The 21,475-nt window shown below is 48.1% G+C and overlaps 1 protein-coding gene across 1 annotated transcript in view; it reads right to left on the reverse strand.

Moving 5' to 3' along the window:
* The window catches only part of LOC103306313 (uncharacterized), a 97,803-nt gene that overhangs the window by 69,414 nt on the left and 6,914 nt on the right, over window positions 1-21,475 (reverse strand). Inside the window, exons 5-32 of the mRNA XM_065557435.1 lie at window positions 19,109-19,707; window positions 17,808-18,372; window positions 16,952-17,151; window positions 16,474-16,854; window positions 15,258-15,544; window positions 13,623-13,894; window positions 12,722-12,871; window positions 11,290-11,546; window positions 11,103-11,187; window positions 10,883-10,972; window positions 9,769-10,010; window positions 9,391-9,677; window positions 9,015-9,292; window positions 8,050-8,648; window positions 7,115-7,679; window positions 6,751-6,953; window positions 6,276-6,656; window positions 5,729-6,015; window positions 5,101-5,372; window positions 4,297-4,353; window positions 4,043-4,183; window positions 3,299-3,555; window positions 3,112-3,196; window positions 2,892-2,981; window positions 1,777-2,018; window positions 1,399-1,685; window positions 1,023-1,300; window positions 58-656 (exon numbers count right to left, since the gene is read on the reverse strand). Coding sequence (XP_065413507.1) covers window positions 58-656; window positions 1,023-1,300; window positions 1,399-1,685; window positions 1,777-2,018; window positions 2,892-2,981; window positions 3,112-3,196; window positions 3,299-3,555; window positions 4,043-4,183; window positions 4,297-4,353; window positions 5,101-5,372; window positions 5,729-6,015; window positions 6,276-6,656; window positions 6,751-6,953; window positions 7,115-7,679; window positions 8,050-8,648; window positions 9,015-9,292; window positions 9,391-9,677; window positions 9,769-10,010; window positions 10,883-10,972; window positions 11,103-11,187; window positions 11,290-11,546; window positions 12,722-12,871; window positions 13,623-13,894; window positions 15,258-15,544; window positions 16,474-16,854; window positions 16,952-17,151; window positions 17,808-18,372; window positions 19,109-19,707 — 8,036 coding nt within the window. The remainder of the gene's footprint in view (window positions 1-57; window positions 657-1,022; window positions 1,301-1,398; window positions 1,686-1,776; window positions 2,019-2,891; window positions 2,982-3,111; window positions 3,197-3,298; window positions 3,556-4,042; window positions 4,184-4,296; window positions 4,354-5,100; window positions 5,373-5,728; window positions 6,016-6,275; window positions 6,657-6,750; window positions 6,954-7,114; window positions 7,680-8,049; window positions 8,649-9,014; window positions 9,293-9,390; window positions 9,678-9,768; window positions 10,011-10,882; window positions 10,973-11,102; window positions 11,188-11,289; window positions 11,547-12,721; window positions 12,872-13,622; window positions 13,895-15,257; window positions 15,545-16,473; window positions 16,855-16,951; window positions 17,152-17,807; window positions 18,373-19,108; window positions 19,708-21,475) is intronic.

The following is a 21,475-nucleotide window of genomic DNA, read 5'->3' on the forward strand; positions in this document are numbered from 1 at the left end:
CACAGAGCAAAGCTCAATCCCGATGTGGAATCCCCCTACTGAGGAAATGCTCCTTACCAGCACTTGGCTCGGATGGTTTCTGAGAATTTCTATGTGTTGTCCATAAACCTCCACCAGGACTTTCTGCACATAGGACACCGTGGGGTTCCCTCGATGCTCGTTCTTGGCTTCTACGTTGAAATAAGGCAGAGAGCTGGAGTTGTGGCACACTTTGGCCAGCGTGTAGGTGCAGATCCCCATGAAGTGGTGAGTCTCTCTGTCAAACGTGTTGTAATGAGGGTCGTTGTGGACTCGGCAGATCCCGTAAGTCTCACGGTAGCAGCCAGGTTCTCCGTTCTGAACCCCACAGTAATGATCGGCTGGGCAGGCTGCGTTAGAGCAGGTTACTTTGCTCCCCCGAGAGGGACATGTGCATTTAGAGGAGCAGGTGTCATCGGTCCAGAATTCAGCGCCAACAGGGTAGTGTTTGCCATTGTGCCAGCACCCGCACTGACTGCTGGGGACACAGCCATCGTTGTAGAGGAGATAGCCGCTGTCGCACACGCATCCTTCCACACACGGCAGGCTGCAGCTGACAGGAGCCATCGGGTTGACACAGGTGGCAGAGCAGGCTGCCGTGCATGCTTCATAGTGACTGTTGGGGGCGCAGTCAATTGCTGCAGAAAACAAAAGCTTTGTAATTCGATCAGGAAGTAGTATACTAATCAATGCTCTTTCCTACCTGATCACATGCCAATTATTTCATACGCAGTGCCACGATATGCCAGATTCCGTTCTACTTAGTTACGGTATCAGCTGCACCAACTGATGCTATGTAGGTTTCTCGGAAATGGAAACTCCCAAGGTTCTACTGCAACTGCCGAAGAGCATGATGCCCAATGACACCTAAACCAACGAGTCAGCACGTGCAATGCTTTCCAATTGCCCTGGCTCCAAACCATTTCGTTTCTTGAGCTATGAAAGCCATTCCAAACACGCGTACGAAACCGGCAGTGGAAAATCTCACGTTTGCTTGTACTTACGACAGAAGGTAGCATTCCTCCAGGCATCTATCTGAACTCCACCTGACCGACAGGCATCTGCATAAGACTGCAGACTCTTGCAGAGGGAGTCGGGATCCATTTGCAATTCACACTGGTCATAAAAGCAGCTGTTGAAGTAAATGGTAGGATCTAGCACCCGGTGGCACTTTTTAAAGGGGCCATTCACATCTGTCAGGAGACCACAGAAAGCACTGCTGGCAATGATTTGCTTATCACTCTCGTCGCACACTGGATCATGGCCCGTTCCTGGAAGACAACTGAGAGAAAAGAGAGAAGCCCTTGGTTTGTTGGGTGGCTTTCCCTTGACATTTGATACTTATCAGAGAATTCCCCATCCCCCATGAGAGCTACAAACCTGGTGTGGTTGGAGACCTGCCAGCTGTTGCCAAGGCTGGTAGAGTCTGGCTCCAGCACCCCATCTGGATTCAGAAAGTCGTCTGCTGCGTGCCCGTTGTAGTTCCCACACATCCCACAAACCTTCTCTTTAAAGGAGCTCAGAAGGGTCACTTCCACTCGATGGTTCCCATCAAACTTCACGGTCAACCCAAAGTCTGTGCTGACCACGACATAAAGCCCGCTGGAGGAGATTTGCACACCCGGCAATGGTGCAAAGGGGATGATAATCTCTCCCTTTCCATTTACCTAGACACGAAGAAGGTAAGCCCTGCGTGTAAATAAATGATCTTACAAGCTCATTCTCAGCAAGCTACTCAGCCCCCCTCCCTGCACCTACCTTCACGACTCCCCCTTTCTCTAGTGTTATCCTCAGGTCATGAACATCAACATCCACATATTGGACGTAGGACACGCGAGTGTTGCCTCCTCTGTGTTCGTTTGCTGCTTCCACATTGAAGTAGGGCAGCGTGCTGTTCCCATCACACAGCTTGGACAGGGTGTAGGCGCAGGTCCCCATGAAGTGATGGGTTTGTTTATCAAAGGTGTAGTAGTGAGGGTCCCCTGCCACCACACAGGATTCTGGGGGCCAAAGCACAATAAATCACAGCTTTACTTCAATCACTTCCACCACGGCTTCTCATCCTGTTAGAGTCGGACAACTAGTTTTGGAAACATTCGTTCCAGGCCTGAGCTTTTTATCGGCCCCCAGCCATCATGATTAGAATACTTTCTATTACATGTGCTGCCTGGATTTCCTGATGGGAATTGTGCTATTCACCTAGAGAGACAAGATTTGAAGGCCAAGACTATAACAGGGTTCAAACAAGAACTAGATAAATTCGTGGAGGATAAGTCCATCAATGGCTATTAGCCAGGACGGGCAGGGATGGTGTCCCTAGCCTCTGTTTGCCAGAAGCTGGGAATGGGCGACAGGGGATGGATCGCTTGATGATTCCCTGTTCTGTTCATTCCCTCTGGGGCACCTGGAATTGGCCACTGTCAGAAGACAGGATACTGGGCTAGATGGACCTTTGGTCTGACCCAGTGTGGCCGTTCTTATGCTCTTATGTTAAGAGGGGTGAGGTAATATCTTTATTTGGACCAACTTCTGTTGGTGAGAAAGACAAGTTCTTGAGTATAAACAATGCTCTCTTCAGTTCTGCCAGACTAACTCACAGTGTCACTGTAGAATAGAAGGTGAAATGTCCAACACTCGTCTCTCTCACTAACAAACGTTATTCCAATAAAAGATATAACCTCACCTCCTTTGTCTCTCCAATATCCTGGGATCGAGACGGCTACAACCACACTGTTATTCACCTAGATGATTTCTACGCCTTTGGAACACGTTTTGCCTTCACATTTATTTAGAATAGGAGCAGAAGAGCTGTGTGGAATCTGACGATCAGTGTGACATGCCAATTAATTGTCATTTATGTCAGAGAAATTCACCTGAACTTAGCGACGGAGGTGACGTGGTTGTCTCTGGAGAAGTTGGAGTAGTGATTGATGTGGGTCTCACTGTTGTTGTCGGTCCATCTCCTAGAATGAGACAACGTTATAGAAATTTGCTGTAATTCACATCTTCTTGGTCCAGACAATGGTAACGTTGACCATTATTACCAAGTAGCCCTGTCCATAAAAACAGGAACTCTGACGTGATGCACTGTACCTGGACAATATCCGTCTACGAGAGATACATCATCCACTGCTACGTCACTGCGGAAATCTTCACCCCGCATCCCCTCCAGGAGGATCTAGGGTAAGGGGAAGTTGCCAGAGTTAGTTTGTTTCGCATTCATTAGTTCTTCATGCAAAGCCCTATCAGTATAAGTGCCAAGGCAAATGCTTTCACCTACCTGCATATCTCCTCTGTTATACACAGTGACTGCTGCAAAGTTCCACCTATCGCCCTTATTTCCTCTCTCTGACCAGACCAGACGTGGTGCTGCATCCTCAGTGACATAAACCGTCAGTGCCATTGTACGAGCCACTCCGTACATGTGATACCAGAAGCGGAAACAATGGGGTCCACTGGCGCTGCACACAGGACTCTCCAAGTGAGCCACAGCTCCAGAGCCGGCCTCACTCCCTTGCAGGTAGATGAAGTAACCATCTGAAACAAACAGTGTGTTACACAGCAATGTACACGCTACAGGACACGGCAAACAATGACAACACTCCTAACCGCGTAAACACCACAGGCAAATTGAGATCCTGAATGTAACACAAGCGATGTGGAATTCTGTTTCCAACGGGTCTGAGGAAAGCACACACAACTCCAGGAGAGACTCCAAACAGTGCTCTCAGCTATTTCCTTTCTATTTAGTTAACCAGTCGTCTAGGTGTGTTGCTTTGCAGCCTACAGGGAGATATTTTTTCTTCTAAGAGCCGGGTTCTGCTGAAGAAATTATCCACTCTCTTCCAACAAGGAAAGTTGCTAATTTTTTGTGATGTCATATTGACCCCACTGGGCTCTGGATCTGCCCCTAGAGGCCTGGACTCTGTATTTGACCCAAAGGCCATTCCAGCCTGCTCCTGAATTGCTTTCCTGCCAGCCACGTCCTTATACAACAGAGCTAGGTGGAGGCTGCAGTCCCTACCTCCTGTAGTGTGGTCGTACGAGGGCCCTGTGTTTGGCGAGGAGGTTGGCCCCCGGTGTCGTTTCCAGTCCAAGCTGTCAGAGAGTGACTGGGTCCAGTCACAGAAGTCAGTGTCGAATGAACAGGACATATTACAATGTTCTGGGGGAACAGGAAAAGGAACAGAAGAAAGGTGATATTTCCTGTGACGATCCCAAAGGAGGCTTCCCCCTGTCTCCACACGGTAGCTCCCGCAGCAGAAACTTGCTACACACCTGTGACGTCTGTGGTAGTCAATGATGTCGAAGGCTCCACTGTGGAAGTGGTGGCAGCTATGGGAACAGAGATCAAACAATCAGTCAATGTCAGTATGTGTGTGTAATGTCATATTGTACCCACGTGGGAGTATCGGGGGGGAGGAGATTATTACATTACTGCTATTAATATGAAATATTTCTCTATCCCCCCATGACTGCGCCTTAAAAGTAAGTCACAAAACCTGTTAAAAGGAAAGAGGTCTGTTATGAACAAAAAGGGATCATATAGAGCTTCTCTCAGGAAATCGGAAAGACAGAGCTTCTCAAACTGAATCAATAAACTGCTAGAATTGCGAGGAAACAACTAAAACCAAATGACTTTCTCCCTCAGACTACAGACTTTCAAAATATAGCATTTGCCAAGTGGAAGTAGTTACAGCTAATATGCCAGTACAAAAATGCCAGGAAAAGTAGCACTCGGAAGAAAGCTGCAGCCAGAGAGGAAACGTAGGAAACACACTGGTAACGGGCTTTTCTTGCTCCCCCGTGTGTACAGCCAGTGCAATTGTATTCGAGATGTTCTTATCGGCAAGGAAATTGGCACCTTCTACCTTCTAAATGCTCATCCCCACAAATGCCGTGGGCGTATAATTGAGCACATACACATCTACTGATACTAGGGTGACCGGATGTCCCGATTTTATAGGGACAATCCCAATTTTGGGGACTTTTTCTTATATAGGCTCCTATTACCCCCGACCCCAGTCCTGATTTTTCATATTTGCTGTCTGGTCACCCTAACTGATACGAGCTGAGATTTACCGCAGATAGTGTCCGCCGCCCATTCTCCCAGAGCGACTCCTGCCTCTGCACAGGCTGCCGCATAGGATTCCAGATCATTGCAGAGCTGCTCAGAGCTCCCTCCTGTGGCACACTGGTCATAGACACAGCTCTCAAAGTACAGGTGGGGTGGCACCGCAGAACGGCAGGGTGCGAATGGGCCGTCGCGGTCCGTCAGGAGTTGGCACCGCTCCTCGGCTGCCTGCTGCTCGGAGGGAGCGCACGTTACGGGTGGGACGATAGTTGAATTGCAACTAAAATACAAAAAGCAGAAGGGTTAAATACTCCGAAGAGCGCAGTGATAGTGATCCGGCTGAATTGGACACCAGGCAGCCACAGCTACTGCAAAGCAACCCAATTACCAGCTTAACATAAAACAAACAAACCCCTGTGTTCACTGAATAAAACTAGAGATGAGACCAAAATAAAACCCTGGATCCAAACTCCCCCACAGCTTGTGAAGTTTACCAGCTGGATTAATGTTCAGGCTGGTATCATTGTATATGGGTGATTCCAATATACGTACCCAAGTCTCAGTGATTCCAAGGACAGCAGGTTCCCTTAATTTCCTAATTAAATATATGGCCATACTGTATATCTCTCTACTCACGGCCACTCGTCGTCAGGCACCCTCCAGCTGGCTCCGAATTCATTGAAGTCTGCCACCACGACCCCATCGGGTCTCGTGAAGTCGTCCTGCTGGGTCCCCGTGTACGTCCCGCACAATCCACACAGTCTCCCTTTGTACTTCTCACTCACTCTTACAAAGAGCTCGTGGTCCCCATTGAACTGCAGCTGGACGCCCAGGTTGGTAGTAATTTGTACGTAGCGTCCGATGAGTGAAACGGTCACTCCAGGGACAGGAGTTTCAGGGAGAGAGGCCAGGGCACCATTAATCTGAATGGGACAGAAAGACAGAATGAAACTGGAAAGAAGCACCAGAGTGAAAAGTGTACGTTCTGCACTATTATGTTCCCAAAGACCCTGTGTTTTATGGATCTTGCACATAGTGCAGAATAATGAAAAATATTCTGGGGCCCTATTTCCTGTAAGGCACTGAGAGTTTAAGACAGACTATAGGCTGGTTAAAGCAGATTCACATGACATGAAATGCACACAATGGAATACATTCGGATTAGGATGAGAAAGGTGCTTACGTAGACAATTCCTTTCTTCCCTAGTGCAATGTGGACGCCATCCAGGGTGAGAGCGACGGAGTTAATGGCTGTCCAGCTGGGGCTGCCCCGGTGTTCATTTCGGGTGGTAACCCTAAAGCTGCCAGAGGCGTTATAACAGGTCTCCACCACAGTGTAGTTGCAGGCACCCTGGAAGTGGTGAAGTTTCCCATCAAAGGTGGTGTAATGGGGGTCACCGTAGATGTGGCAGGTAGCGGTGCCGGCTGGATAACATCCCCGTAGGCCAGTTTGAATCTTGCAGATCTCATCTGGACCACAAGACAGCTCACTGCACGTCATGTTGCCATTTCCCAGACACTCACACCGGCTCGTGCAGTTCTCCGTCACAACGCTCTCTCCTTCCTGCAGGCAGACACACGCAAGAAATACATAAACCAACAGTGATGCTGGCAGAGCAGTTTCCCACCCAGCGTGCTCAGGTCAGTGATTTACTCACACTGTAGTATCTGTCCTGGAACACACAGCCGCACTTGGCCTCTGGCACGCAGGCGCCTCCGCTGAGCACGAATCCAGAATTACATGCGCAGCCCTCGACACAGGGCTTGCTGCAGTTCTCGGGGGCGAGGCGGTCCAGACATGTGGCAGGGCAAGCAGTCATACAAGGCTCGTAGTGGCTGTTGGGAGCAGAGCACGTGGGAGCTGGAAGGGTAACAAGGGGAAGAGAATTAGGACCAACAAAGCCGCCTTGGAAACACACCCCACAGGGAGACAGACGCGGTGACAAGGGTTCTTTATTTAAGATCATTTAAAACAAATGTGTTTGCTGACAAAAGACTGGCTGCTCCAGATTTGCTACTCACAGCAGAAGGTGGCATTTCTCCAGGGGGGGAGCGTCACTCCGGCTTTCTGACACGCATCCGCGTAGGCCTCCAGGGCACTACACAGGAGCGCCTCACTCCCATTCAGCGCACAGAGGTCATAAACACAGCTCTCAAAGAAGCTCTCAGGATTGATCACGGAGTGGCAGACCCCAAAGGGGCCAGGCCTCATGGTTATCATGCCGCAGAATCTGTCTGTTCTGTAGAGGTTCTCCTGGTCTGCAGGGCAGGGTTCAGGTGGTTCGATGCCACCGCAAGAGGGATCGTCGTCCTTGACGTGCCAGCTGTTTCCCAGCTCATTAGAGTTCTTGGCTTGCTGCCCATCGGGCATCATATAGTCATCCTGTCTGCGATTGTTAAAGTTACCGCACATGCCACAGGTCCTGTTGAAATAGGTGGTGGGCACCTTCACTTCCACCGAGTGATCGGTGTCATAGGAAACCCTCAGTCTGAAATCTGTCTCTAGGGTAACGTATCGTCCACTCCTGCTCACTGCGATTGACCCACCAGCTGCGCTGACAGGAAGGGTTGTTAGCACCTCATTAACCTAAGGGAAACAGAAGGAAAAGTACCATGTGATTTCCACACAATGCGGCCATAGGACACTTGTAAGGGAGAAATGAGCAATAAAATTGACTCATTCACTGCAAATATTACTATGTTAAATAGTGACATAAGTTTCCAGAACGTTTGTCTCTCAGAGCAAGTTGTCCAGTTGTAACACCCAAACCTGAGGCAGGCTCCTGGTGCCCGCTGCAGACGGTCACTTTACACCGTCTTGATATAGTGTTTGAAAGACCAGGAGTCACGGATTCCTATTAAACGGAGGAGAGTGACAAACGGTTCCCTGTACAGAAGGACACAGAGCAAAGCTCAATCCCGATGTGGAATCCCCCTACTGAGGAAATGCTCCTTACCAGCACTTGGCTCGGATGGTTTCTGAGAATTTCTATGTGTTGTCCATAAACCTCCACCAGGACTTTCTGCACATAGGACACCGTGGGGTTCCCTCGATGCTCGTTCTTGGCTTCTACGTTGAAATAAGGCAGAGAGCTGGAGTTGTGGCACACTTTGGCCAGCGTGTAGGTGCAGATCCCCATGAAGTGGTGAGTCTCTCTGTCAAACGTGTTGTAATGAGGGTCGTTGTGGACTCGGCAGATCCCGTAAGTCTCATGGTAGCAGCCGGGTTCTCCGTTCTGAACCCCACAGTAATGATCGGCTGGGCAGGCTGCGTTAGAGCAGGTTACTTTGCTCCCCCGAGAGGGACATGTGCATTTAGAGGAGCAGGTGTCATCGGTCCAGAATTCAGCGCCAACAGGGTAGTGTTTGCCATTGTGCCAGCACCCGCACTGACTGCTGGGGACACAGCCATCGTTGTAGAGGAGATAGCCGCTGTCGCACACGCATCCTTCCACACACGGCAGGCTGCAGCTGGCAGGAGCCATCGGGTTGACACAGGTGGCAGGGCAGGCTGCCGTGCATGCTTCATAGTGACTGTTGGGGGCGCAGTCAATTGCTGCAGAAAACAAAAGCTTTGTAATTAGATCAGGAAGTATTATACTAATCAATGCTCTTTCCTACCTGATCACATGCCAATTATTTCATACGCAGTGCCATGATATGCCAGATTCCGTTCTACTTAGTTACGGTATCAGCTGCACCAACTGATGCTATGTAGGTTTCTCGGAAATGGAAACTCCCAAGGTTCTACTGCAACTGCCGAAGAGCATGATGCCCAATGACACCTAAACCAACGAGTCAGCACGTGCAATGCTTTCCAATTGCCCTGGCTCCAAACCATTTCGTTTCTTGAGCTATGAAAGCCATTCCAAACACGCGTACGAAACCGGCAGTGGAAAATCTCACGTTTGCTTGTACTTACGACAGAAGGTAGCATTCCTCCAGGCATCTATCTGAACTCCACCTGACCGACAGGCATCCGCATAAGACTGCAGACTCTTGCAGAGGGAGTCGGGATCCATTTGCAATTCACACTGGTCATAAAAGCAGCTGTTGAAGTAAATGGTAGGATCTAGCACCCGGTGGCACTTTTTAAAGGGGCCATTCACATCTGTCAGGAGACCACAGAAAGCACTGCTGGCAATGATTTGCTTATCACTCTCGTCGCACACTGGATCATGGCCCGTTCCTGGAAGACAACTGAGAGAAAAGAGAGAAGCCCTTGGTTTGTTGGGTGGCTTTCCCTTGACATTTGATACTTATCAGAGAATTCCCCATCCCCCATGAGAGCTACAAACCTGGTGTGGTTGGAGACCTGCCAGCTGTTGCCAAGGCTGGTAGAGTCTGGCTCCAGCACCCCATCTGGATTCAGAAAGTCGTCTGCTGCGTGCCCGTTGTAGTTCCCACACATCCCACAAACCTTCTCTTTAAAGGAGCTCAGAAGGGTCACTTCCACTCGATGGTTCCCATCAAACTTCACGGTCAACCCAAAGTCTGTGCTGACCACGACATAAAGCCCGCTGGAGGAGATTTGCACACCCGGCAATGGTGCAAAGGGGATGATAATCTCTCCCTTTCCATTTACCTAGACACGAAGAAGGTAAGCCCTGCGTGTAAATAAATGATCTTACAAGCTCATTCTCAGCAAGCTACTCAGCCCCCCTCCCTGCACCTACCTTCACGACTCCCCCTTTCTCTAGTGTTATCCTCAGGTCATGAACATCAACATCCACATATTGGACGTAGGACACACGAGTGTTGCCTCCTCTGTGTTCGTTTGCTGCTTCCACATTGAAGTAGGGCAGCGTGCTGTTCCCATCACACAGCTTGGACAGGGTGTAGGCGCAGGTCCCCATGAAGTGATGGGTTTGTTTATCAAAGGTGTAGTAGTGAGGGTCCCCTGCCACCACACAGGATTCTGGGGGCCAAAGCACAATAAATCACAGCTTTACTTCAATCACTTCCACCACGGCTTCTCATCCTGTTAGAGTCGGACAACTAGTTTTGGAAACATTCGTTCCAGGCCTGAGCTTTTTATCGGCCCCCAGCCATCATGATTAGAATACTTTCTATTACATGTGCTGCCTGGATTTCCTGATGGGAATTGTGCTATTCACCTAGAGAGACAAGATTTGAAGGCCAAGACTATAACAGGGTTCAAACAAGAACTAGATAAATTCATGGAGGATAAGTCCATCAATGGCTATTAGCCAGGATGAGCAGGGATGGTGTCCCTAGCCTCTGTTTGCCAGAAGCTGGGAATGGGAGACAGGGGATGGATCGCTTGATGATTACCTGTTCTGTTCATTCCCTCTGGGGCACCTGGCATTGGCCACTATCAGAGACAGGATACTGGGCTAGATGGACCTTTGGTCTGACCCAGTGTGGCTGTTCTTACGTTCTTATGTTAAGAGGGGTGAGGTAATATCTTTTATTGGACCAACTTCTGTTGGTGAGAAAGACAAGTTCTTGAGTATAAACAATGCTCTCTTCAGTTCTGCCAGACTAACTCACAGTGTCACTGTAGAATAGAAGGTGAAATGTCCAACACTCATCTCTCTCACTAACAAACGTTATTCCAATAAAAGATATAACCTCACCTCCTTTGTCTCTACAATATCCTGGGATCGAGACGGCTACAACCACACTGTTATTCACCTAGATGATTTCTACGCCTTTGGAACACGTTTTGCCTTCACATTTATTTAGAACAGGAGCAGAAGAGCTGTGTGGAATCTGACGATCAGTGTGACATGCCAATTAATTGTCATTTATGTCAGAGAAATTCACCTGAACTTAGCGACGGAGGTGACGTGGTTGTCACTGGAGAAGTGGGAGTAGTGATTGATGTGGGGCTCACTGTTGTTGTCGGTCCATCTCCTACAATGAGACAACGTTATAGAAATTTGCTGTAATTCACATCTTCTTGGTCCAGACAATGGTAACGTTGACCATTATTACCAAGTAGCCCTGTCCATAAAAACAGGAACTCTGACGTGATGCACTGTACCTGGGCAATATCCATCTACGAGAGATACATCATCCACTGCTACGTCACTGCGGAAATCTTCACCCCGCATCCCCTCCAGGAGGATCTAGGGTAAGGGGAAGTTGCCAGAGTTAGTTTGTTTCGCATTCATTAGTTCTTCATGCAAAGCCCTATCAGTATAAGTGCCAAGGCAAATGCTTTCACCTACCTGCATATCTCCTCTGTTATACACAGTGACTGCTGCAAAGTTCCACCTATCACCCTTATTTCCTCTCTCTGACCAGACCAGACGTGGTGCTGCATCCTCAGTGACATAAACCGTCAGTGCCATCGTACGAGCCACTCCGTACATGTGATACCAGAAGCGGAAACAATGGGGTCCATTGGCACTGCACACAGGACTCTCCAAGTGAGCCACAGCTCCAGAGCCGGCCTCACTCCCTTGCAGGTAGATGAAGTAACCGTCTGAAACAAACAGTGTGTTACACAGCAATGTACACGCTACAGGACACGGCAAACAATGACAACACTCCTAACCGCATAAACACCACAGGCAAATTGAGATCCTGAATGTAACACAAGCGATGTGGAATTCTGTTTCCAACGGGTCTGAGGAAAGCACACACAACTCCACGAGAGACTCCAAACAGTGCTCTCAGCTACAGTGGAAGCCCGCTATAACGCGATCATTGGGGTCCAAAAAATTCAATCGCGGTAAATGCGGGGTCGCGTTATAGCGGGGTTCCACTGTACTTGTGTTCAGTTTGCAGCAGAGTGTGTGCCCTGGCTAGCGGGAGGGAGGGAGCAGGAGGAGAGAGAGAAGGGGGCAGCCCAGCAGGGCCGGCTTTAGGCCGATTCGCCCCGGCGGCGGTCGTCTTCGGGGGCCCCGCTCCCCTGGCCAGAGCGCCGGCTGGAGCGCGGCAAGCCCCGCAACCCCGCGACGCCCGCCGGAGCGCAACAGCCCTGCGCTCCTGGCCAAACCGCGGCAGCCCCACAGCCCCACGACTCCGGCCGGACCACTGGTTGGAGCGCGGCAGCCCCGCTCTCCCGGCCGGACCGCCGGCCTGAGCGCGGGAAGCCCCGCAGCCCCGCTCTCCCGGCCGGACCACCCACCACAGCCGCCGGGGTGGGCTGGAGCCGGCCCTGCCGGGGACAGAGGTGAGAACCCCAGGGGCCCGCCGGGGCTACAGGGAGAGTTGCTCCTGCTGCAGCTGCCGGGGTATTGATCCCAAACGCCCTGCACACGCCAGACTCACCCCGCGCCCGCTGCAGCCGCCGGGGCCAGACTCATCCCGCGTTATAACCGAATTTGCGTTACCGTGGGGCGCATTATAGTGGGGTTCCCCTGTATTTCCTTTCTATTTATTTAACCAGTCGTCTAGGTTTGTTGCTTTGCAGCCTACAGGGAGATATTTTTTCCTGTAAGAGCCGGTTTCTGCTAAAGAAATTATCCGCTCTCTTCCAACGAGGAAAGTTGTTAATTTTTTGTGATGTCATATTGACCCCACTGGGCTCTGGATCTGCCCCTAGAGGCCTGGACTCTGTATTTGACCCAAAGGCCCTTCCAGCCTGCTCCTGAATTGCTTTCCTGCCAGCCACGTTGTCAGACAACAGAGCTAGGTGGAGGCTGCAGTCCCTACCTCCTGTAGTGTGGTCGTACGAGGGTCCTGTGTTTGGCGAGGAGGTTGGCCCCCGGTGTCGTTTCCAGTCCAAGCTGTCAGAGACTGACTGGGTCCAGTCACAGAAGTCAGTGTCAAATGAACAGGACATGTTACAAAGAGCTGGGGGAACTGGAAAAGGAACAGAAGAAAGATGATATTTCCTGTGATGATCCCAAAAGAGGCTTCTCCTGTCTCCCAACGCTAGGTCCCGGAGCAGAAACGTGCTACACACCTGTCACAAAATTACTTAATTTGCAAATGCAAATGAGGATATTTTTGTAGTATTCTCTTTTACAAAACTGCCCTTTGTTTCACCAGAATGAAATCCATTAAAGATCACATTTCTAACAGAAACTTGCTACAGAACCCCAGGCTGGCAGCAAACTGAGCAGGCTGGTGGCGTAAGATCAGCATTTTAATTTAATTTTAAATGACACTTATTAAACATTTTGAAAACCTTGTTTACTTTACATACAATAGTTTAGTTATATATTATAGACTTATAGAAAGAGACCTTCTAAAAACGTTAAAATGTATTACCGGCACGCGAAACCTTAAATCAGAGTGAATAAATGAAGACTCGGCACACCACTTCTGAAAGGTTGCTGACTGCTGTTCTAGACAGTGTCAATGCTGATGATTATTACCAACTATCCTTGTCCATAAAAAGAGGAGCTCTGACATGTCTACTGCCCAATTGCTCACCACACAAGCAAGATTCAGCTGTATTCTTTTAAATCATCCCAGAATATTATCTTTTGTAAACATGTCTCCCATAAATCTCTTTATGAATGGAAATATCAAGAAAATAATATACGCCCCTAGAATGTGGTATGGTTTATTTCGATGAGATACATTCTAACAGCACCTCTTTACTTACCACACAATGTCTCTTTTCTCCAATCTCCCAGACTTACGCCTCTACCTTCACATGCCGCAGCATACGCGTCTAAGGATGAGCAAAACTGTTCGGTATTTCCTCCCGTGGCACACTGGTCATAGACGCAGCTCTCAAAGTACAGCTGAGGGGGGATATACCAATGGCAAGCTTCAAAAGGCCCTCCGCTTGCCAAAATAACTTTGCATAATTCTTCATATTCATACTCATGGACAGGGTTACAGGCTGGTGGTATAACGGCAACCGGGTCACAGCTGTGTTGAAAAGAGATAAGTGTCAACTCTGGTATGTGTTGAGCATTTCTGTTTCAGTATTCAGCAAGGGCTTGATTCTGCAAGGGGTTCCCTCAACTCCCGCTGAAGCTTATGTGCCCAATTCTGTGAGATGCTGAGCGCTCTCAACTAGATGTTGACTTCAGTGGAAGCTGAAGATGCTCATAATCTTGCAGGATCAGGGCAGATGGGCCAGATTCGCAGAGGTGAGAAGGGACCATTAGATAATCTAGTCTGACTTTCTGGACATTACAGGCCATAGAATTTCATCCAGTTACCCCAGCATTGATCCCAATAACTTGTGTTTGGCTGAAGTATATTGTCCAGAATGGCATCCAGGCTTGATCTGAAGGCATCAAGAGATGGAGAAAGACTGTCTAGCTATCTGGATCAATGCAGAATTTCCACAGACCTGGATTCTCTTTCATAGCCCGGGCTTAATTTGTAATGAAAGATGTGTCAGGACTCAAGCAATTAGGTCCTGGGGCTCAAGCAATTTCTTTTACTTTCGTAACTGATGCAGCAGGCCCAGAGGTGCCAGGGTTACGAACTGCCAGGCCCAGAGGTGCCGGGCTACGAACTGCCAGGCCCAGAGGTTCCAGGGCTCTGAACTGCCAGGCCCAGAGGTGCCGAGGATCAGCCCTGGCAAGTCCCGGCACAAATTAAGCACTGCTCACACTGAAACATTCTCAAAGACCAAAAACAAAGGATGAAAAAAAATTCAAGTTCATGGTGTGGACTATGGAAATTAGTAAGTTAATATACAGGTAACATGGGCCCAGTTTTCAGTAACATGGGAGATTTCACACTGAAACCATCCAAAAACATTGGTTATGTCTACACTGCCTTTTAAAACCCCTGGGAGCGAGTCTCAGAGCCAAGGTCTACAGCCTGGGGCTTGTGGGGATCATGCTCCGATGCTACAAGCAGCAGTGTCGATGTTACAGCTTGGGCTGGACCTTTGGCTCTGAAGCCCCGGGAGCAGGGTGGGCTTCAGAGCCTGGCCTCCAGCCTGAGCTGCAATGTCTCTACTGTTGTTTTCAGTGGCGTAGTGCAGGCCTGAGGGTGTAGACCTGGACTCTAAGATTCGCTGCCGTGGGTTTCAAAATGCCCCAAGAGTTTTCAGCTGAGTTGCTGGGCTTCTTCAAAAATGAAAACGAAAGGAAATACAGTATGTGCAAATCTACATGATCCAAAATTGACCTCCATGACACAAAACCACTGGCTCTTCTAATGACAAGGTTTCCATGGAACACACATCTATACACGTATCTTGTATCTTGACCTTATTCCTTTTAAGGGTCAAGTGATTTGTCTGCACTTATAGGTGTCTCCAAGTACTTACGTCCAATTGTCATCCTTCACTCGCCAGCTGTTGCCAAAATTATTTGAATCCTGCTCCAGGACTCTGTCTGGTGTTAGGAAATCATCCAGCTGGTTGTCAGTGTATGTGCCACACAGGCCACACAGCTGCCCCTTAAACCTTTCATCAGCATGAACAAAAAGCTGTTGGTCACCATCAAACTTCACCTGAATGCCAATAGAGGTATCAATGACCACATAGGGTCCTCTTACAGCTACTGTCATTCCAGCATGCAGAGTCACAGGAAGATCAACTTGAATTCCATTCACCTAAAAATAAAGGAAATAGCACACTCAAATAGCTGAGTCAACAAAGCAATCGGTGACAAAGTCCGTGATATCTTCTGAGTATGTAAAAACTCGAGTGTTTATTTTGCAGAGGACCAGAGCTGCAAAATTCTGATCAGAACCAACTATAGATGGATCCTGATTTGGATCCATCTATAGTTCATTTTCTGATGTTCTACTGTTACCTCTCTAGTTGGCACATGTAATCTGTTAGTTATGTTAGAGTGAGAAAGACACTACTGGTTTTGTGAGAAAGCAAGGTGAGGCATTTACTCAAAACGGATCCTCTATGTAGCAGTGCTGAACAACATGGAGAGAGAAGTGGAAAGTTATCCTGGCCTCTGAAAAGTTATCCTGGGCTCTGCTTTACTTACAAACATGTGTGTGTGTCGTTTATTATTTGCAATACTGGAGGCAAATAACTCAGAGGACAGTGATTCAATATTGATGTAGTCAGAACAAAGGCAACTGTGATGACGTGTCCACCCCCACACAAGATTGGAAGGGGTTAAGATGGCCAGGCGTGCCAATTAACTCCACAGGTTGCACCTGGAGGGGGAGCCAGGGATCAGGGAAGTGATTGAAAGCAGGCTCAGCTGGGCAGGAACAGGCGGGGCTACAGCCCCTCCCTGTGAAGAGGGAGGAGAGGAGGCTGCAGTTCCTGGAGTGAGAGGGGTCCTAAGGATGAGAGGACAATGGGAGACACACTTCCAGAAGAGGGCGCAATGCCTGGCCAGAGCTAATTTCCAGAGCGGCCAGAAGGAGATGCCACTAGTGGAGAGAGCACCCTGTGACAGCAACCCACTGGTGTGTGTGTGTGTGTGTGTGTGTGTGTGTGTGTGTGTGTGTGTGTGTGTGTGTGTGTGTGTGTGTGTGTGTGTGTGTGTGTGTGTAAAAGGTATAATACTTACATAGACCTCTTTGTTTTTTCTCAAAGCAATGTGAATGTTTTTCAATGTGACAGCTACTGAGTTCAAAGCAGTCCAGGCCTGGCTTCCTCTGGCTTCATTCCTGGTGGTCACTGAGAACTGCTCAGAAGAATTTGTGCATGTCTCAACTATTGTATAATTGCATCCACCCTGGAAATGGTACAGTCTCCCATCAAAGGTTATGTAGTGTGGATCCCCATAGATGTGGCAGGTGTTGATGTCCAATGGATAACATCCCAAGATTCCATTCTGCACCTTGCAAATTTGGCTTGCTTCACATGTCTTTGGACTGCAGACTATGGTGTTGTTTCCCACACAGTTACATTGGCTTTCACAGTTTGTTTCCCAGAAAGTTTCCCCTCTCTGTTAGAGACAAGCAAATAAATACAGGTATAAAAGCTGAGCTTGACTGCAAGCTGTGAAATACTGCCCCAGACATCTCCCATACATTAGAACAAACCTCATAATATTTGTCTTTGTAAAGGCAGCCGCAATTGACCATGGAAACACACTGTCCACCGCTGAGAACAAACCCGCTGTTGCACTCACATCCCTCCACGCAAGGTTTACTGCAGTTGCTTGCTGCTACTGGGTTGGAGCAGGTTGCAGGACAAGCACTAGTGCATGGATTGTAATGACTATTGGAATGGCAAGGAAGTGCTGAAAAACAAATCAAAACGCTAGAGTCTAACTCACAGCTGAAAATCTGCATCCAAAACCCAGGATATTTAGCTTTTCAGTAACAACTTATCTTAAGAAAAGTTTTTGAAACCCAAAAGTCCCTATTTCAGGACTAGAAGATAAAAGAAAAATATAGTTTGTAGCTGAGAAGGACCTTAACAACCAAATACAAATACCCTGAACTCTGGGGAAGTTCAGACCCAAATCAGAATTTTGCATCTCTAAACCATATCTAGTTACTAGTGGATAAATCTCCATATCACAGGGGGACTGGCATTAATTGACATACTGGCTATAGAAAGGTTCAGAACAGTTAGCCATGAACACTTGACTAAACTATCCTTACACCTGTGTGGGAGGAATTTGGTAGATAAACACTGGCAAGACAGTCTAGGGTCAGCTCAGACAGCTGCTGCCCTTTCTGTACCTGTCCTCAGACAGAGGATTTCATTCTTCCTGTTGTCAGTCAGGCACCTTTCATGCACATGACATTCAGGGGTTTTGTAATCTCAAAATATCAGGAGTGAATAATGGAAACTTTTAGAACTCTAAATCATGCAGTACATGGGTAGTAAACACTCTTTTGCAACACTAGAGTAGGTTGTTCAGACATTCGATTCCCTGCAGATACTCACGGCAGAAGGTGGCGTTTCTCCACTGGGGGAGAGTCACTCCAGCTTCCTGACACGCATCCGCGTAGGTCTCCAGAGCGTTACACAAGAGCTGCTCACTCCCATTCAGCGCACAGAGGTCATAGACACAGCTCTCAAAGATGCTCTCAGGATTGATCACGGAGTGGCAGACCCCAAAGGGGCCAGGCCTCTTGGTTATCATGCCGCAGAATCTGTCTGTTTTGTAGAGGTTCTCCTGGTCTGCAGTGCAGGGTTTGGGTGGGATGATGACATCACAAGAAGGATCGTCGTCCTTGACACGCCAGCTGTTTCCCAGCTCATTAGAGTTCTTGGCTTGCTGCCCGTCGGGCATCATATAGTCATCCTGTCTGCGATTGTTAAAGTTACCGCACATGCCACAGGTCCTGTTGAAATAGGTGGTGGGCACCTTCACTTCCACCGAGTGATCGGTGTCATAGGAAACCCTCAGTCTGAAATCTGTCTCTAGGGTAACGTATCGTCCACTCCTGCTCACTGCGATTGACCCACCAGCTGTGGTTACGGGGAGAGTTGACCATATTTTATTGATCTAAGACAAATGAATCCATGAAGTTAGGGGTTAGAAATGTGATCTTTAATGGATTTCATTCTGGTGAAACAAAGGGCAGTTTTGTAAAAGAGAATACTACAAAAATATCCTGCATTTGCATTTGCAAATTAAGTAATTCTGTGACCATACATGTAGTTAGTGGGGCCAGTTACTTAGCTGGTGCAATTCAGTGGAGCCAATGGAGTCAGGTTGGTTTACACCAGATGAGGAACTGGCACAATATTTCTAATTATGCACATTTCATGAACAAATCCAGAGCCTTGTTTGGAAGCAACATGTGCATTTGTTTTTGCAGGCATACACTTCATTCCCTCCTTCCAGAATTGTGACCGAGAGGGTCCTGGAGAAAGGAGATTTTCTTACACCTGGCCATGCTACTGGCAACGCATACTGTAGTGCTCCTGTCTGATTCCAAACTCCTGTCTCTAATAAGTGACTGTTTTCACCCACGTGTTCCTGTGAATAAAGACTTGTCGGGTTACAAGTCTTTTATGTTAGCTACCAGAGCATTAGCTCCGTCTAGTGGATATTAATAGCTCCTATGTGTGCCTAGATTTCTTTGATCCATTACTTTGTTATTGTGGCAAAGCCAGATACTCTTAATATCCTTAGCATTACACTTAACGTGAAAGTAGAACATTCCATTTTTGCTCAATTCTGCCAAGGCTGCATTTCACCTCTGAATCCAAAATGTAATGGATCCAAAAAAACTCACCAGTACACGATTTGGTGTTGCCTTAACTATTTCTATGTGTTGTCCATACACCTCCACCAGGACTTTCTGCACATAGGACACCGCAGAGTACCCTCGATGCTCGTTCTTGGCTTCTACGTTGAAATAAGGCAGAGAGCTGGAGTTGTGGCACACTTTGGCCAGCGTGTAGGTGCACTTCCCCATGAAGTGGTGAGTCTCTCTGTCAAACGTGTTGTAATGAGGGTCGTTGTGGACTCGGCAGATCCCGTAAGTCTCACGGTAGCAGCCAGGTTCTCCGTTCTGAACCCCACAGTAATGATCGGCTGGGCAGGCTGCGTTAGAGCAGGTTACTTTGCTCCCCCGAGAGGGACATGTGCATTTAGAGGAGCAGGTGTCATCGGTCCAGAATTCAGCGCCAACAGGGTAGTGTTTGCCATTGTGCCAGCACCCGCACTGACTGCGGGGGACACAGCCATCGTTGTAGAGGAGATAGCCGCTGTCGCACACGCATCCTTCCACACACGGCAGGCTGCAGCTGGCAGGAGCCATCGGGTTGACACAGGTGGCAGGGCAGGCTGCCGTGCATGCTTCATAGTGACTGTTGGCTGGACAGATCAGTGCTGTAAATTGAAAAAGCATCTACATTAATCCTTTTAACTACTGATTTGCAATAATATATTTTGTTCCTTTTAAAAGTATTTTGGGCCAAATACCGAAGACATTAGTCAGGTTTTTATCCTCCATCAAAACTCCCAGTTCACTTTTAGTTTAGCCTTTTGACCACAAGAAAAGTCCATCTTTCCTGCAGAATATTATAGGGAAACTTCCATTGAATATAACTGAGTTAAGGGAAAAAACAAACTGCTCTTCTTGGATACTCAACAGGTAGAACGTTTAGGTGGCAGGACTATATCAATGTGATTTTTCTATTTATTATTACTGTTAATCACTTAGTTTATATTTTTCTTCCTTCCCAAACTCCTGAATAATGTCACTAAAAAAAAAAAATCAAGAGAGAGTAGTGGTTCTACTATAGATTATATCTGGTTATATACATATATTAAACCCTCACCACCACCACCACTCACTTCCCCACACCTAATTATGTTGAAAGAACTTTATTAAAATTGTAAAGTCAAGCAATCAAAGGTTAAGAAATGCCAGAATTAAGGTTGCCCATGTAACCTTAATTCGGCCCCCTTGTATGTATGCATTATGATAGCGTCTTTAGTTACATGATGATGTACTATTTTTTTCTGCAGGACCTCTGCCTCATTCAGTGCACAGGCAGGACCAGCACTAGCAGGGCATGAAACACACACTTTGCCAGTGGGTTTCACTGATATTTGCTGACAACAGAGGAATGGTGAGACTTAGGATCTTGGGTTCCATTCCAGGCTTGGATAGGGAGTGTGCTCTAGTGGGACTCTTCTGTCCGCTACCCCGAAGCCTGGCTCCTGCTGTCATGTCCCCTCCAGCCCATCACTGTCCCAGTTCTCTCTCTTCCCTATCCCCAACTCTCAGTCTTTCCTCATTCCTAGTCCCAGACTCCTTGCCCAGCCAGTTCCAGTTCCCCCCTCTCAACACCTTGTCCTGGTCCCAATCTACACCTTTCCCTCCCATGGTCCAGCTCTTGCTTTGCATTTGAATCAAGCAGCATCCTCCTCCATGCTGCCTGGGCCAAATGGGGGAAGGGGGTATCAGAGAGCACAGGAGAGACCGACTCCTTGCTCTCAGTTCTGTTACCTAGCCCGGCCCCGGCTCAGAGCAGCCATTACAGGGAAAGTCCAGCTTCACCTCTGCAGTTCTGGGCAGAAGCCTGCTTAGCTGCTCTTACAGGAGCTGTGAAGAGATGGCGCATGCTTGCTTTCTCTGTGGGGAGGATGCATGCGCCGTTTGGTCAGCACAGGGAGCTGTGAGGGACTGGAGCAGGCTTAGTGAGGACAGTGGCATCAGAGAGTTTAGCTGTTATGCTCTAACAAGTCTCTACTGAGCATATGCGAAATGCAATTTTTCAAAGGCTTCCTGACTTGGCCATATTTGGGCAGATTTTCACAGGGACTGCAAAAGGCACATTACAGACCAAAGGCCATGCCCTGCCACATTTCAAGTTCCCACTTCAAAGCATGGGGGTGCTAGAACATTTCAAAGAAGTCTTTAAAATCTTTTAATACAGGCAAAACAACATATCTTTTTCCTAGCCTCCTTCTCAGAAACGGAAGAACCACTGTGGCTGAAGTTTTTCCCAGGAAAATTCAGCCTGAGGCAGACACCCAGCATGGAAAATTTCAGCCCACATGGTTAAAGTTTGACAAAGTTATAAGCAATTGAAAATAAGGACTTATAATGGGAAATGTCAGGCAACTTTAATAATAGAGAGTGCTACCA

This window comes from Chrysemys picta, chromosome 9 (genome assembly GCF_011386835.1).
Source record: "Chrysemys picta bellii isolate R12L10 chromosome 9, ASM1138683v2, whole genome shotgun sequence".
Classification (NCBI taxonomy): Eukaryota; Metazoa; Chordata; order Testudines; family Emydidae; genus Chrysemys; species Chrysemys picta.